We start from the raw sequence: 18102 nt of genomic DNA, 5'->3' as shown, positions 1-18102 counted from the left end.
AATTAAATAACAAACAAGCTCGTAAATAAATTTATGAGCATAATCTAGCTCGTTAGCAAAGGTTATTAAACAAGCTCGTGAACAAAATTAATGAGCGATAGGTGAACGAAAATTCGCGAGAAATGTTCGTGAGCGTAAGTTAATGAGTAGTTCGTGAGCAAACGCTCGTGAGACATGTTCGTGAGCGGTTCGCGAGCCGTTCGTGAACAAAGTTATTCCTTAATGAGTCGATCCTCAAACAATATTTTTGGCTCGATCCAAGCTCGAGCTCGAGTTCGCTAATTTTTTAACAAACGATACACGAGCACACTAGAGTTCGGCTCGGCTCGGCTCATTTACACCCCTAAGTGTAACAACATAAATTTGTGCTTTTAGAGCAACTCCAAGGCATTAGACCTCTTAGCTAAAAGTGTTTATGTGGCACCTACATGGCATCTATGTGGCACATTTTAGATAATAGGTAAAAATTCTACACTCCAACCATGACCCCTTAGCAAAAAAATATAGATAACTAAAATTGGGGTTGCTACATTTGTAAAACATCTAAAGCTATTATGTATAATTTTAGATAATATAATTATACATAATACCATTGGAGTGAAACTAGAACCTCTTAGCTATAATTTTAGATGATTATCTATATATCATATTATAGCTATCAAATATAAATAAGACCCTTGGAGTTGCTCTTATGTGTTTTTAGGTGAAAACAGGGGAAGATGAATAAAAGTGAAAGTTATGGTTATTTATTGACACACATTCTGACAGAGTATATATTTACATATATTCAGATGATTTTATCTTTATATTTAATTATATTTTACATTTAATTAAATATTTATTTAATAGATTTTAATTTTAATGTTTTATTATAGAAAACAAGGAGTTCCGAAACTTGGAAGGAATTGAAATAAAAAGCTCAATTTGAAGATAAATTAGAAGGAAATTCGGATTTATTGGATTGCTTGCACATGACTCACTGTTTGGGCCATATCTTGAGTTCTAGAAGTCATAATTGGGTGATCTTACAGCCCGCATGAAGCTTAGAGAATTTTCTTTAATTCAGAGATGATTCCAATATCCAAAATCCATCGGAATCAGCCCAGAAACAGGATAGAAAAGTCAGCTACGAATTTTTCTTAATATTCTGTTTAGGAAACTGTTTTGTATTTCCTTGTAAGCATTAAAATCAAATATATATTAGGAGAATAGGTATTCGAGAGTAGGAATTGGATTGTGTATTGTATAATTAGGTTAGGTTAAAAATACTTTGTCTCTTCTTTTTATTCAAGATTCCTGATTGAAGAATCCATTGTATAATCCATCTTTATTTTCTTTATTATGCGAGAGTAGATTTTATTCAAGAGTTAAGTTGAATCCTAATTATGGTTGATGCATGATTTTCGGATCTCTAATTGATTATGTTATTTGCTCATATTCTATTTATCATCGGAAGTTGGATTTAGATGGTTGTGATTTATCCAATAAGGACATGAGATTCTCCGAAATAAGTAGAACAAATTGCTAGGAAGTTAGGATGCCGTGTTTGATGTTTCTAAACTGCACTGCATGATATCATGAAAATAGGCTTGATTGTATTTTAGAAAAGCCATTAATACTCGGGAGAGGGTTGCACATCTTTCCTCGTGAGTAATTTATCTAATTAATTGGGGAAGAAAATCATAATTGTATTAATTTATATTAGTGAGAATACTTGATTCTAGATATTTTTAGTTATTTGTTTTCCAAGATTTTATTTGTATTAGTTAATAATCTCTCAATATTTTTGTATTACTTATTAGTTGGATTGAATCAGGAATAACTAATATTTAATACGTTTGACTATCTGATAACGACTCTGACTTACCCTGCTACTATTTGGTTAGATATTAAGCACGCAACACCCTTGTCACATTTCCATAAGAATTGGTGACGTGGCATGTCTTAACTATTTTCGGCCAAAGTGCTAAACATACTCATTTCTCATTAACATAACGCATTCATCACTTACATATACATACATAATACATTGATACATCCTGTTTTTGAATTGTTTTAGTTCCTGATCTTAATCTTGTATGGAATGTACGGATTCAGACCAAACGAGGCCCCACAAGGTTTGATCATCATATAACATTCTCCTTTCTTTCATTTACTTAATTAATTCATGATAATTCTTGCATGTCATGAGTATGTATAGATCTTATTGTAATGCCTTTAAAGGGAACAAGATTATACCTCATTGTATATATGATTTTCTATTGTAATGGCGTGTGGCTGCTTCTATTAGAGAAATCGGAGAAATTTAAATACTCGCACACACATGTCTGCATTGAAACAAGAGCACAGGCCTATTTTTGTTCTTTTCCTTTTTTCCCCAAAAGGAGTGCCACCAGTCTCCAATGCTAGGAATGACATTAGCCAAATAAAATAGTGATAGGGATAATATTTGCACCATGAAAAGAACTTTTTAATTTCAGAGGAAGTGCTTTGTTGCAAATAATAATATAGATATATGATTATGATGTCAGCTAACATTTCAATGACAATTTAATACACAAACATGGGATGATGAGATGTTTCGGATGTTTTCGAGGTTGGGATCAGTGTAATGGTAGTCTGGACAATCTATCCATACTAGATGTCTGTGGGAATTCATAATACTGATTCAATTTAATCTTGGCAGCAGTTTCAGTTTGGTTTTGTGCTTCAACTGTGACGAAAACTGCTTTATGATTCAAGAGACAGTGGAGACATAGAATACATGGTCATGTGAAGCAGTTCTTGCATGCAAATTTGCAGTTTAGATAGTCTACAATAGGTTTTTGGAACCATTATGCGATCTACTTACCGCAGGTTAGGAACATCAGATCAGTTAAACAGATATGGATTGTCTTCTTGTCATTACCTAATCCTTAGCTTCATGAATGTGTGGACTTGGTAATTACTCAAATACACGTTTTGGTTGTTAAATCAGTTATATTCATGGCATCAATTGTTTTTGGATGCAGTGCAAACATAAGAAGACCTGATAAGGCAATGACGCTAGTTGTAACCACTTTTGTTGGTGTCGTCTTTGGCTTCTTTTTAGCAATAACTTTCCCACCAATCTCCTTTAATAATAAGGCATGCTGACTCCTAAATATTTATAATCTCTTACCTCTTGACTATTATAATATAGCCTGAACTATTATTACTGTAGACAAAGAATACTGATTATTTTCTTTGTTTTAAATGTTTAAGTTCGACCTAGGGACCAATGCATTCCCATCCCTTGATAGTTCTTACTTTAAGCGCAAGTACTCAGGGCTCTCAACCAAGTCACTGTTGAATGTTTGGGCTACTTTTATTAATAAGGGCTCCGCGCAAGATGAAAGCAATCAGAAGGTATTTTATTTCCTCTGATATAATTGTGCATCCCATAGTCCATGAGTAGCAGCCAAAGTAGTCCTGAAAACTGGAATCTCCTCAACCCCCCTCCCCCGGGTCATGCAGAAAGGTTTAATAGACCTTACTTCCATGAAGAGTAAGAAATAGAGTCACATACGAGCTTCTTTATATCCACCAAATCCTATATCATATTATTTTAAGAGTAAGACTTTACATCAACTCAAATATTATGATTTTGTAGTGTACTTCATAACCCTTTAATTGGTGCTTTAACTAGTAAAACAGATCGAGCACGTCCACCTTTTTTGCTAATTATATCCACTTTTTTATGGTGTAGCCAGTAGGGAAGAGTAACTAGTATGCAACTTTTTGCTATAATTACATTGTACCAACATTTCCTGTTTGTGTTACTCAAGTCCTCTTCATCCATGTTTTGATTGAATGGCTCTTAATTTTAAATTTGAGAATCTTTGGAGTTTAAGCAGGGCCACCTGCCTATCATCATGTTGATTAGTTTCTCCTAGTGTTGTAATGCAGATTTGGGTTGCAACGAATCCTCGAGGCGCTGAAAGGCTACCCCCTGGTATCGTCACATCCGAGTCTGATCTATATATCCGCAACTCTTCTGCTCTGCCTACTGAGGTGTTTTTTCACTCGCACCATATTTAGCAAAGAACGTTTAATTTGAGTATTTTTGTTTCTTTTGATAAATATGTACCTACTTCACATTCTTGAAGAGTGTATTGGTTTTACATGATTACACTGTGTTCAACATTGAAATTTAATGTGGGGAATCGTGCAGGAAACAAGTGACAAAGCAAAGTACCTTCTAACCTTTACGGTTGGTTATGACCAGAAAGACCACATTGATAGATCAGTGAAAAAGGTCATCCCTGATTCTGTTTATGTTCATGTTCATTTATTTGATTCAGGCAAGTGCTAAGTATTAAATTTCTACAGTTCTCTGAAGAATTTACTGTTCTGCTGTTTCACTATGATAACCGTGTATCTGAATGGGATGAATTTGAGTGGTCAAAGCGGGCTATTCACCTCAGTGCTCCGAAGCAAACTAAATGGTTACTATTATACTCTGTTCATGTGCTGATTTCTAACTTCTTACTAACTGATTATTTTTCTTTTTGCTAAGTATATAACCAACTAGTTGCAATTGATATATCGGACTGTTTATTTATGTTATCGTTTAAATTAATTTATGTTGCAATTTCTGTGTATTGGCCCAAGGTGGTTTGCAAAACGTTTTCTGCATCCTGACATTGTTGCTCCTTATGATTACATATTCATTTGGGATGAGGACCTTGGAGTCGATAATTTTGATCCAGATGAGTAAGTGCTAGACCAGTGTACTGCTCCAAATTCTGCAGCTCTCTGTCCTCTGCAGATGCTATGAATTAGTAGTTCTAAATGTTCATTACTACAGATACATCAGACTGGTAAAGAAGTACGGATTGGATATATCACAACCTGGTTTATCTCCAGATAGTAAAACTACATGGCTGATGACCCGGAAACAAGATGACAGTGAAGTTCACAAGTGAGGACAACAGAACTGTCTTAATTTTACTTATTAAGTAATTAACTGATTATATATCATAACTTAAACTTCTTAAGTTACACTTTTATTGATGTGTTAGATCAACAATCGAAAGACCTGGTTGGTGTCAAGGTCCACATGTGCCACCTTGTGCAGCGTAAGTACAGATTACTCTAAAGTTGCCAGGTAAAAGTACATGTCTGTATTTAGCCAAAGAAAAGAGTATATGCCATTATGCCTGAAGTTGGACGAAATTACTGAGATTAAAGCAGGCAAATCTAACCCACTTTACTGCACTGCAGATTTATTGAAATCATGGCCCCTGTATTTTCACGAGATGCATGGCGTTGTGTTTGGCATTTAATTCAGGTCAAATACCCCTCTCCCGATATTATAACTATATTCCTTTATTTTACCCTTCTCATAATATATCAAAAATTGCCTCCTGCTACTATAAAGAAGTTTATGATGTTGATTGAGAAGTTTAAATATTAATGTTCCGTTTTGTAGAATGACTTGGTCCATGGATGGGGTCTTGATTTTGCACTTAGGAAATGTGTACAGGTGAGATCTCATCTTTTTTACCTTGTAGCAAGCCCTTGTGAGTTGTGACTAAGGTTGGTGATTTTCTTCTTCTGCTTAGAAATTATGTAACCAAATTATTTATCTGTCTTTGGATGTTAAAATAGCCTGCACATGAGAAAATAGGAGTGGTAGATTCTCAGTGGATTGTTCATGCTTCAATTCCTACGCTGGGAAATCAGGTAAATCCTGGTAGCCACTCACAATGTCCAAACTCGTCGTGATTATTCATGTTATTACCAATTTTCCCGTATGACAGGGTGTAGAAGGGGACGGAAGAACACGATGGGAAATGGTATGCAACAAGTTGTTTATGCAAAAGCTTGTATAAATTTAAAATAACCACTTCTACATGTAAACTAGACTGTTTGTCTCTCAGGTGAGGGAAAGGTGTCGAGATGAATGGGCAACGTTCCAGAATCGTTTCATCGATGCAGAGAGATACTATTACGAGTCAAAGGGAATTGATGTTTCTAATTACACAAGCTCAATAGGAGGAGGCCACATTCATACCAGCAAATTCGATGTAGATCCAGCAACTACAGAGTAGAAGGCAGTCGCTGTCTGTAAAAAATGTCATATGGTACCCCAAAAGGTCAGAATTACTCCAGTTGGAGGCAAGTTTTATCGACTTAAGTCGCTTGTAAGCTAAATGTTCCTTTAGGTTTCATCTTCATTAGGCGATTATTTATTTCCATAACCAAGAAAGTATAAACCGCACCAGAGCTATTCACTCTTAACATACTGTAAGATAATCATTTGAACTTCTTAACATACTGTAAAATAATCATTCAAGTATATATGAACTTCTGATAAAAGAAACTGAAGAGTACACAATTTAGCTGGTACCTACTCTATATAAACTGCATGTATGGGTCAAGTCTGGAATGTAACAACATCCAACTCTCTCTGATCCTTTGTTGAAACTTGAAACCCATATATACTGCCATACTGGCTTGCATCTCATGCAACTGTGATAATTATTTTCCTATACATTAGTTTAAAGATGAAAATGGCAGCAAGGAGGTGCCGGAGATTATAAAACTATACAGATTAGAATGTTGATGACAGTTTTGTAAATACAACACTTAACATTGTATTTACAAAAATAATCCTAACTTACTGTTAATTTTTTCATCATTATTTAGTAATGTTGTGTTTGGTTGGGATGAACGAAAATTTTGTAAATACAACATTAGCCTCCCGCATTTAAAATTAGTTCTAATCTAGTGTTAAGATTCTTGTCATTGTTTGGAATTAATATGTTTGATTGGGATGAATAAATTAGAAAAGAATGAAATGAAATCCAAAATATGATATATATATATATATATATATATATATATATATATATATAATTATTTATAAAATTCATTTTTTTCTCTATTTCATTCATTAACCAGATGTCGTGGATCACACCCTCAATTTGAAAAAAGTAACGTTCTATCCCTAGCATACTCAAATTCTTTTGAGATTCCATAACAGTTTTGCATTTACTCATTACTTTTCTTTTAGCAATTTCATTCCATTTCTTTCTCCCATGCAAACAAATCATAATTTAAACAAGATAATATGTGATTTGAGACATATTTTGACTAATAATAGAAGGAATTTTTACATAGAATGATATGCAATCCAATTTTTTAGTTGAATAATAATATATTATAATAACTAGATTTTTTTAACAAGATTTTTAGAAAATAGTAAAAACAATAATGAAGTCTTTTCTTATCTTGTTAAAATGTACCAATTCATTACAGTGTTTAGGATCATAATAATACAGTGAAATAAATAGCATATACGTTCAGCACTCTATATGTCTATTCTACTATTTGTAAACATCAAATACGCACTAATCATAAACCAAGTGAACATCAGTAGCAACATGGACATGCTACAAGTACTCTTTTTCTGGTTCTTCACTTTCAAAGCATTCAGGTCACGTTCATGTTCAGCCTGTATGGAGATAGAGAGAAGAAGATGAATGAGAAAAGATAAAAATGTATGAGTGTGATCAAACGTAAGATCTTAACTTTCAATTTTCATTTTAAAACCATCCTAGATATATATGCACTGGTTACAAACTGGCAACATGTTCTTTTTTGTAAACATGAAATCTGGTTAAACCTGTGAATAATAAATTATAGTAAGAGCGTTCTGCTCTGTATCATTCTTGTACAAGCCACCCTCCGTTTTTAAACTTCAAAAAGCCTCACCTCAGTGATCGTGCAAAAGGATTTCCAACACTGAACTTTAAAAACTATGAACCTTATAAAAAGAGTCATAAGAATTATTAGTTACAAAATAATGTACTGAGAACATTTTTTCCCTCATATTTTACATTTACAAATTTTGTGTGGAAAAGAAAAAACAAATTAGCGGTTTCTTTTCTAAGCACCTGAACATGAAGAATTCCCATTTGAAGTCTCTTACACTTAAAAGCTGCAGTTCCCGGATGGTCCTGATTGAAGCCTTTTCAGAGGTTTTGCGAGAAAAAATTCCATGACAGCATCAGAAAAGAATAAAGTCTACAAATATTCCTTCGTGATAGCTTCTTCTAATTCTTTAAATTCCCAGGCATCATTAGCTGTATATTGTCCTACAACAGAGACACTTCCAGTAAATCACATAGTACTTGATCACGAGAGTTTATCACACAGGGAGGACAACAGCATAATACCGAGTCTAGTGCTTTTTCATGTTTTATTTTTAAATGAAATCAATATGACAGGACCCTTTTTGGAACACATAACATGGCCTTGCTGGTAAACTAAGTACATATTAACATAAGAATACGTAATAAATGGCCTCACCAATCGAATCCCTTCTCAGAGCAGTTAGATGAGCACAACTGCATTTTAAAAAAAAGGCGTTATATTAGTATAGAGTTTAAAGTCATCAACATTAACAAGGCATGGTGGCGTTTGATATTATGTACTCCCTCTATTTTTTATTATATGACACTTTGATTTTTGGCACACATCCTAGGTGCTTTGACCGTGTACGAAAGATTATTATTTTTGATTGAATTTTTTTTTAAATAAAATTTTAGTTAAATATTTTTTTTGAGTAATTAGGCTAAAAAAGAATTTTTTTAAAAAATAATCAATTTAGCTATGCGGTCAAAGCACCTAAATGTGTGTGCTAAAAGCCAAAACATCGTATAAAAAACCAAGGGAGTATCACTTGGTCTTTGTTACCAGTGATTTAGATACTACTGTATATCTATCTAGTTAAACCTGCCAAGAGTCTTCGCAAAATCTGCACAAAGGGATCGCACATATGTTCCTTTTGAGCATGTCACCTTAAAAATTACATTCTGCCTGCGTATACAAGATAAGTTGGATTTTGTCTTGATATAAATCACAATATGAAAACTTACCCCAATTGAGGTAAGAAAGATCAAGCAATATGACAGTTAATAAAATTGCATGCTGTGATTGCACAAAACCTTTGGGCATTTAACCAAATTCACAAAAATATTTTTGTAGATTCTAATACATACAGCACAATGCACATACAGACAATAGTTTTAGGGCACGGCATGGGTAAAAATTGGTTACAGTCAGGTTTGAACATAAGCCCTCCTAGAACTTCACATTATGCCCTTAGCCTAATTGGTTATCTAAACTTGTTTGATATATACACATACTATACTAGCTCTGTTTGTTTGTTTCTCCAGTAAAGTAACTTATAAGTAGGAGATTACCTTTAAGTTATGTATAACTGTCTGCGTAAATAAGTAAAGGTGACTTGTAAGTTTGATTCTGGAAAGTACAAATGTAAACTTATTACAGTTAGCTATTTTAATTTTTGCAATTTACTTTCTAAAAGTTGATACTATCACTTTTAAAGGTTACTTCTAGTGTTTTATTGTTATTTTGTCAATTTTTATACATTTAAGTTATATATAAATATAACTAATAAATTCATCCTTTTAGTAATTTATAAGTATATATCTACATTTTTTTTAAAAAAAATTTAAAATATTAACATAATACTTGTAAGTAATGGAAACACTTGTACCTGCAAATTAACTATTTTTAATATAAAAACAGCTTATCCTTAAATTCGAGGGTATGCAAGGGGTCACCAGGGTTTACCACGTTATTAATTCCCGGTATATGTCATAAAACTATTATCAGGGATGCTTATGTTAAAATTAGATTATCTAGACATTTTTAAGCATAGGGAGCACTGGCATTATACAACAATATTATTATAGCTTTAACGGAAACTTTTGCCTACCTGTCTTCTAAACTTCGCTCCACGTCAAACTGCAAAATTGAAATCCTTCGTGCTGCAAGTTCAATCCTTTCACCTCTCCGTGCTTTCTCATACATCTTCTCCCCTCCAACCTATGACAAGATGCAAAATTCAGCAACGACATTTGCTAATGATGTCTGCAATGCCTCTTCTTACAATCCCACAAATCATAAGTTATGAGCTATAGTGCTAAACTGATTAACTAAATTCAAAGTATAACCAATACTCAGATACAACCGTGCTTCTCACATGCAGATACACAAAGATTCTTCCTCCGATAATATATAACCAGACAGAAGTTCACCAATCATATACAGGAAATGAAATTAATATATGAAATAAAAGGGAAAGGTGAATACAAGGACATTCAATACAGAACTCCATGCGCATAGAAAAAGGTCAAAATAAGCAGGAAGGGTGTAGAAATTCCAAGATTGATCACTTATTATATAAATGGTCCAAAATGCTAGTTCTTTCCAAAAACATAGAGCAATCTACCAACTGTTTTGAATCATGTTATCAGGGAAGTCTTACTTTTATTGCAGAAAACATCGGAGGGACTTGCCATATCTCTCCACAGAATGATGCTGCAGTTTTCTTTAAGTCCTCATCCTTGACATGTTCCCATGGTTCACGTTGGATAACCTACATAAACATGATGTATACTTGATGGTGAGTAGTTCCAATTACAGTTAAAGAGGAGACTTAGGATATAGAAGACACAGATATCAAGATAACTTGTATCAGAATTTAAAGTATGGAGAATAAAAAGAATATCATAATACAATCAGGTTAAGAATCATCAAGAAGCTAGGTTAATTATTAAACTTAAATGTGGTTCTCCCATGCTCCCAAGTTTGCATTTAATATTCATTTTGTTATACACAAATGTGATCTCATTCCCACAATCCCTGAACTAATGAAGTTTTTTTATATTAAAAAAAATCACAGATATTTTGGACTTGTAACTATGTGCGTGCTTAACTCAAAACTTGGTGATAACATATAGGGCTCCTTTGGCTTATCTTAAAAATATTTTATTGAAAGCTGATTCTATAATTTACAAGAGTAATCTTATAATTTATATGTCATTATATCTTTGATGGTAAAATTTATAACATATAAACTATAAGTTATCTAAAATTAAAGAAATGGCAAAAGAATGAAAAGGTACTCAAATTACGTGCATATAATATCTTGTAAAGTCGATCTACATACTTTTAAATAAATCAAGACTAAATACCTCCATTGTACTTTCTAATATTCTTATAAATTTTATGATGCAAAATCTTAGTTGACAAACCAAGTAATTAAGTTAATTTAAACTTATTAGTTGGACTGACCAACTTATAAGCAACCCTATATAGGCCCATAAATGCTTTTATTAGTTGCAATTTTTCTCCTATTAATTGTAATACTAAAAAGCATCTATCAGTCCTTAACATCATAAGGATATCTATTTAATTTACTTATGTGGGACGTGTGAATGTTTCTGTATATAATTTTTAGGATTTACCCTGATACATCCAGTATAGCTCCTTCATCATGTTAATATTGAACGGTGGTGCTCTAACATTAAACATATACGCCGATCCAATGCAATTATGTCAGTTTGTTGTATTGAAAGGTTTGCAAAATGCTGCACAATATAATCCACTCGGTGTCTTTTAAAGAATATATTATACTACAAGTCTACCATCTCAAGGTCAGGAATGTGTGTGTGTGTGTGTTGATAACTTGCTTAGCGAGTATATGCACAAAGCAGGACTACAATACGTGACAATAAGGGGCAAGTGCATAGAAAATAAGTCAAAAACAGTAGAATATAATTAAGTCTTCTGCATATAAAATTGTGATAATTAGTTATTTACAAAGAAATTTTAGACAATTCTGGATATTACTTTCATATATGAAAAAAGAACAAACCGGTGAATCAGCATCAAGTGTTGAGGTTGCTTCCCCTAAACGAAAGACTCCGCTATAACCTTTAATCATACCCTGATAACTGCAATAAAACACAAACATAAAGCAAAAAATTCACTATAATCTTCAGCTATCAAAAGTTATTGTGGGTTGGCACCATGGTGGTGGTTTAATTATATTTTAATTCTTTGAGTAGAGCTGGGTCCACCAAAACCAACGGTTCAAGCTATACCTGTCTACAACCTTCGTAGCTTTACCAACACAGACAATCAGTAAACCAGTTGCCATAGGATCGAGAGTCCCAGCATGCCCAACCTGCAGATGGAAAATTAATTTTATATTAGATAGCATGTTTAACTGACAGGCTACTCCAAAAATATAAATACCTTTTTAACTTTCACCAGACGGCGTAGCTTTCCACAAACTGTAAATGACGTCCATCCTGTGAAACATCATTAACCATTTTAATATAAAAACACAGATATACAAGACAAAACGAGTCTTCACAACTTTACGGATCAACATTGGTTTGCAAGTTATATGATCAGATAGATTAAAGCCCAATAAAGGTTTTGGTTTTTCAAATCTAAATTATACTATTATATGCGGAATCGGGAATATTATTTGTAGTTTGGTCCACCTTTTTCAGTTATCCTTTTTAATAACAATTGTTGGATCTTTTAAAATCAAATTTGTTAACAACCGTTAGATCCAATATCAAATAAATATTTTATATTTAAAATTTAAGATACCACCAAACAGTGTTGTGAAAAGCGCGCCTAGGCGCAAAGCGAAGCAAAGCGCACCCTTAGCGCCTCATATATGTCGAGGCAACGCAACTTCAATGAAGCGCACGCTTTTAGCCTTGAAGCACAAAGCGCGCTTAAGCACGAAGCGGTAGAAAAGCGCGCTTTAGCGAAGCTAAGCGCATAATAAGATATTTAATGTTATTGGGCCACTTTTAAGGCCCAAAAGTACTAACCCATAACAAAAAAAAGAATTTTGGGTCACTTTTAAGGCCCAAAAGTACTAACCCATAACAAAAAAAAAAGAATTTTAGGCCCAAATAAAAAGTACTAGCCTGGAATTCTGCCTATGAAACATAAATTTTGAATTTTAATATTTAATTTTAGGATTGTTTTTCCCTCTAAATATATTATTTAATATATTATAAAGGATACATTAAGTTATTTTTGGCTTAAAGTGTGATTTAATATATTATGAAGTATAAATTATGTTATAAACCTATATACATATATCCTAAATAATAAACAAAAAAATTTGTAAAACATGCGCCTAACTTCAAAAAGCGCGCGCCTTGCTTTTGCGCTTTGCGCCTAGGCTCCAGAGAGTTTTGCGCCTCGATGCGCTTAATGCTTTCGATAACACTGCCACCAAAGTTGAAAGGTTCGATTCTCATTAAAAACATATTAATATTATAATTAAACAATTTACCTATATGATGACTTTATTTATACTTTATTATTTACATATATTTTCATTAGATTTATATATAGTTATATAAACACTATTAAAATATATAACATACTAAAGGAGGCTCATGCATTGCACAGGTTGTAACTGAAATTGATTTGAGACCTCTGAGGCCAAACCTGTACATGATCTTCAACAGTTTAAAATAATAGTTAGCATAAAAACTTCTATACTTGAGTCTTTATATAAACACTATTAAAATATATAACATACTAAAGGAGGCTCATGCATTGCACGGGTTGTAACTGAAATTGATTCGAGACCTCTGAGGCCAAACCTATACATGATCTTCAACAGTTTAAAATAATAGTTAGCATAAAAGCTTCTATACTTAAGTCTTTAACCAAAGAAACCCCCCCCCCCCCCCAAATTTAATTCTCTACAGACATTTCGTTTCCCTGTCATTTCGTTTCCTTGTCATTTCAATAAGGGCGGGCCTAATAAATCAACACTTACAAAAAGTAAACAAGGAAACACACAAGAGACTTTGGTTCAGAGAGTGTTTGCCCGGACTTTAAGCCATCTCTGGCAAGAAATAAGCAAGAAACTGACTTAACGCCAGAAGTTAGTTTGAGGTACTTTTTTCGGTCGCTAAATGTTTTTGAAATTTTTTTTGATAAAAATTACTCCTAAATCATAAGTTACTCATAAATCAATTTTATTTTTATTATTTTATTTTTAATAACTCATAAGTCATTCATAAGTATTACCCAAATAGACATTTTAAGCTGTCAGCTTATCTGATAAGTCACATAAGTCATAAGCCACGTTAAGTCATAAGCTATAAGCTCATCCAAACGGGCTCTCAATCTGTTTGCTGATGGTTTCCAGAAATTACACTGTTACTATATCATTTTGACGTATAAACACATTTGCCAGCCTTTTTTTGATGAAAATAAGGACTTATTTCGGGGGGAAATTCACATTTACATAATTTTTGTTATTATTAAGTATTTGATAGGTGTTTAACATCCCTTATTTGTAGAAAGTGACTATTAGTAACAAGTGACTTATTTTTTTAAAATAAGGAGTCAAACAGGGCAATCATGCTTCCGAAAGCTACGGATAGGGACAATGGACAGGAGAGTACTCCGTCCAAACCCTTAAAGCATCTCCAAGAATCTACTAGTTGACTCCAATATATAATATAAATAATGTGACTCTTAAGAGCAAGTCCAATAGGTTACTTAGAGCATCTCCAGCAGTATCCCAAGTAGGTTCCTTAAATATATAATAAACAATTCAAATTCTAAAAAATAGGGATCCTATATTGATTAACAACTTCAACAATAATCCCTATCTGTGTTCCCTATCATTATTATAGTATTAAATTCAAATTCTTTTAACAAAAAGATAATAAGAATAAAGTGGGAAAGAGTGAAAGTTGAATATTTAATCATTAAAAAACAAATGAGGAATGGGTTAGGGATTACCTATTTATGAGGAATGAAAAGTGGATCCTAAAGTTTAGGGAATGAGTAGAGACTCTGCTGGAGTGAATTTTTGCCCATATTCCTCAAAATTTTAGCTTAAGACCTCATATAGCTAATCTGTTGGAGATGCTCTTAAATGAGCTCCTAAACTCATATTTAGTAATGTATCACAAAAGAGGCACTCCAACACTATCCTAGTGATTACTTAAATCACTAGCACATCCTCAAATCTCCTAGCCATTACCTATTTTTAAGTAACCTCTAGCCATTACCTATTTAATACTTATGAATAAAAAAATTCATCTCTCTCCTTCTTTCATTGTCTTTTCTCTCCTTTTCCTCCTCTCTCTCAAATTTATTATTAAAATAATAATAGAGGAACAAATATAGGGATTGCTATTGGAGTTGACACTAAAAGTAGATTACCTAGATTACTAAGACTCACTAGGATTCATTATTTTATATTATTAATAAGTAATGAGATAGGTAACCTATTGGACTTGCTCTAAGTCCTATCAAGTTATATTTTATTCATATTAAAGCGAGGGAAAAGCAATTAATGAATTGGAGAGAATGATTTTTTTATTAGTAAAAATAAGTTAGGAGGCATGTGAAGGCTCCTGAAATGGAGGAGAGAGAAGATGATCTTAAGTTTATAAAGCCTCTAAGAGTCTCTTGGAGCTCTATTTGAACCAAAGGTTTTAATTTTTCTACTACAGGGCCCATACAGAGAGCCTCTTGAAGATGCTCTTAGTTAATCATCTTCATCATCTATGCTTTGACACTTGCAATTCTTAACAGAATTATACAAAGTCTCCAAAGTCCAAACCATAGAATGCCAAAACTAGGAGTCCTAACTACTTTATCAACTTAAATGTATTAAAAGGCATAGATTTTCTTGAACACAAATAATGTACCTTTTGGTTTATTAACCAAAACCACAGTGCCGGTAGGACTATCCCATTTAGGAGGAAGTCCACTGCTTCTCGAAGAGATAAACGGTTCCACACTAGCAACCTCATTATCCTTTCTTGGAACTTTCTTCAATGTGTTAAAGAACTCCTCAACCTTCTTCTCTGTAACATCTACATTCTTTTCCACTTCCTTATCATTCACATTCTCAACCACGTTACTACTCTCCTCATCGAAAAACACCAATCCCTTTTCCTTCTCCTTATCTTCCTTCTTTACACCCTCCTTTCCTTTCTTACTCCTCACCTTACTATTATTCGTATCCCCGGGGTCAAGAAATGCCTTATCAAAACACTGATCAGGAAAATACTTTTTCTCCAACTGATACACCATCTTATAATGCTTCTCTTTCTCCCACGGATACGCAAATGCATCATAGAAATACAACTCCTCTTCCCTCTTATGCAATCTATGGAAGTCCACAACTTCCGGTTTCAATTCGACAAAATCATCGCCCTTTTGGCCACTCTTCTCATCTTCTGAATCAGACCCATACAATCTTTTCATCTTCTTATTATAATACTTCCTCTTAGACTTATCCATCACATCATTTTGACCCGACCCGGGTTCTTGATTTGAAGCTAACTTCTTGTCCACCCAATCATTAAACCCTAGCTCAGAATCCGATTCTGAGTTGCTGGGTCGGGTTTTTGTCAAATGGGTCGGCAATTTACTGCGAGGTTTTCGAGGTGGTGTGTTTACCGGTCGGGAAATGATCATGTCATATTGGAGTGGGTATGGAGTTGCAGTGGTTGAATATTGGCGGGAAATAGAGATGAGTTTGAGAGATTTGAAGGTGGGCCTGTAAAGACTTGTTGTGGGGAAGTGCGGTGGTGTTGCGGCGGAGTTAATGACGGAGTTGGGGCGGAGGAGAGCGGTAAAAGAGAACCGGCGACTGAGATGTAGTGGTTTTGCCATTACATGTGAAAAAGTTTTATGTCAAGTTTTATTTGGGTTCAATAAATTGTAAGAGACGGGAATAGGACTTAGCGGCCGTTTCTTTACCGGAACTCCGGAAGCGATATAGCGCGGACCTTTTTAATTATTTTATAAAATTGTATACTTAATACATGTAAAATGATAAAAAGAAATATTATTTATCAATAATAAATCATAATTTTAAATAAAATAAAAAATTATATTATTTTTTTAAGACAGAACTATTTGTGCAATGCTAACATGTTGTCTCGTATTTTTGTTCACGTTTTAATTTTGGCTTTTGTCATCGTGCTTATTTAGTAACATTGTTATATTATTCGCAACATCATTTATTATGATCAACTCTTTGTTAATCTTTTATGTACTTCTGAAATATATTTCATAATTTGTATGCTCGTTTTTTATCGATATTAACAAAATTTTACAAATGACTTTTGCAAAGATGAGAGCAGAAATTAGTGAGTCTGAGAGCAAGTCCAATGCAAGATGCAAAATAACTATAGCTATTGTTATAATTTAGCACCAAAAAGTGTTTTTTATTGCTAAAATAGAACTTCAACTCCAATGCTAGATGCATTTTGCATCCAAATAATTCCAAATTTAAGTAATTTTAGTCCCTCTCTCCTAAAGTTTATTTAAAGTTCACCACTATACATACCACTTATAGTTAGTTGATGATGTAGCATGGATACATAAATGCATCCTTGGTTTCAAATTTAGAACCAAGGATGCATATATGCATATTTGCATCCAAATTTAGAACCCCATTGGAGTTGGGATTTTTAGCATTTGATTTCAAATTATAAAAATGGCACCACTTATAACATTACATTGGACTTGCTCTGATGTAGAGTGATTTATGTTCAACATCTTGGTCAATTTCAAATTTGAAATATTTTGGTGTTGTCCCAGATGTTGAAGATTCTACTATGTATAATATTTTTGATTAATTTGTATTTGTATGCGAGAATTTTGTATGTAATATCAAATTCAATTACGATAATTTCATGTCTTTCTCTTTATTTTTTTGTTGATATGTATTTTGTGTGATAAAGTTCTATACATGTGACACCAACTTCTATTAGATTATATTCATAAATATATTTTATATTGGAATTATGATACCTAATGTTCGTTGTTCCAGATTTTATCCTTATTAGCTGTGCTTTTGATGTTTGTAAAAGCCAGCTATTCTCGTTTTAATTTAATTGCGTTTTATCTAAAAAAAATGATACATAATGTGATTTATTTATTTTTATAATTTGTTTAGAATTAAGAAAAGAAATTATAAACATGCAAGAAGAAGGTAGAATTTGTTTTGGATGAGGAATAGATTTTTGTGTTCGTTCCTCAAATAAATTCAGCTTATTAATTTTAATATTGTGCATAATATTATTTTTGTTTAATATGTTGTTTAAGAAAATATATTAGAGAAAAATAATTTTGTGACAGGGCGATTTATATGCTTCTACAATTAAAATTGTTAGAAAATATTTATTTTGAAATAAAAAATTCACAAACATGTGAAATATAGAATTTATTTTGAATTAA

The 18102-nt window shown here is 33.0% G+C and overlaps 2 protein-coding genes across 3 annotated transcripts; one reads left to right on the top strand and one right to left on the bottom strand.

The window, feature by feature from the left end:
- Positions 1-3191: 3191 nt before the first annotated feature.
- LOC108213604 (uncharacterized) lies at positions 3192-6244 on the top strand. The gene is made up of 12 exons (XM_017385411.2): positions 3192-3387; positions 3928-4032; positions 4193-4276; positions 4351-4466; positions 4633-4734; positions 4829-4942; positions 5043-5099; positions 5245-5311; positions 5453-5506; positions 5632-5706; positions 5784-5819; positions 5904-6244. The coding sequence occupies exons 1-12, from the start codon at positions 3235-3237 to the stop codon at positions 6072-6074; spliced, it is 1134 nt and encodes a 377-aa protein (XP_017240900.1). The 5' UTR covers positions 3192-3234; the 3' UTR covers positions 6075-6244.
- A 984-nt stretch (positions 6245-7228) lies between these two features.
- Positions 7229-16651, bottom strand: LOC108215435 (uncharacterized). 2 transcript variants are annotated; one of them, XR_001805942.2, is made up of 10 exons: positions 15558-16626; positions 12100-12155; positions 11946-12028; positions 11717-11795; positions 10325-10435; positions 9773-9882; positions 8764-8847; positions 8338-8375; positions 7923-8123; positions 7229-7480 (listed from the first exon to the last, which is right to left on the bottom strand). XR_001805942.2 is itself a non-coding variant. In XM_017387939.2 (9 exons), exons 1-9 carry the CDS (start codon positions 16528-16530, stop codon positions 8053-8055), a joined length of 1605 nt encoding a protein of 534 aa, XP_017243428.1. In that variant the 5' UTR covers positions 16531-16651; the 3' UTR covers positions 7777-8052. The 2 variants fall into 2 exon arrangements, 1 of the variants encoding a protein (XP_017243428.1); XM_017387939.2 differs by lacking the exon at positions 7229-7480 and having other exon boundaries at positions 7777-8123; positions 15558-16651.
- Positions 16652-18102: the final 1451 nt, after the last annotated feature.

The sequence above is a fragment of the Daucus carota genome, chromosome 3 (genome assembly GCF_001625215.2).
Source record: "Daucus carota subsp. sativus chromosome 3, DH1 v3.0, whole genome shotgun sequence".
In the NCBI taxonomy this organism is placed as follows: domain Eukaryota; kingdom Viridiplantae; phylum Streptophyta; class Magnoliopsida; order Apiales; family Apiaceae; genus Daucus; species Daucus carota.
This window is presented reverse-complemented; position numbering and strand designations above follow the sequence as displayed.

Bases quoted from the DNA above. Each gene is read 5' to 3' on its own strand.
- LOC108213604 (XM_017385411.2), top strand. From the start codon at position 3,235: ATGTTTAAGTTCGACCTAGGGACCAATGCATTCCCATCCCTTGATAGT. The intron at 3,388-3,927 runs GTATTTTATTTC...GTTGTAATGCAG, and splicing joins AAGATGAAAGCAATCAGAAG to ATTTGGGTTGCAACGAATCC. The intron at 4,735-4,828 runs GTAAGTGCTAGA...TCATTACTACAG, and splicing joins GATAATTTTGATCCAGATGA to ATACATCAGACTGGTAAAGA.
- LOC108215435 (XM_017387939.2), bottom strand. From the start codon at position 16,530: ATGGCAAAACCACTACATCTCAGTCGCCGGTTCTCTTTTACCGCTCTC. The intron at 10,436-11,716 runs GTTTGTTCTTTT...ATGTTTATGTAG, and splicing joins CACTTGATGCTGATTCACCG to GTTATCCAACGTGAACCATG. The intron at 9,883-10,324 runs GTAAGACTTCCC...ATCTTGTCATAG, and splicing joins CGATGTTTTCTGCAATAAAA to GTTGGAGGGGAGAAGATGTA.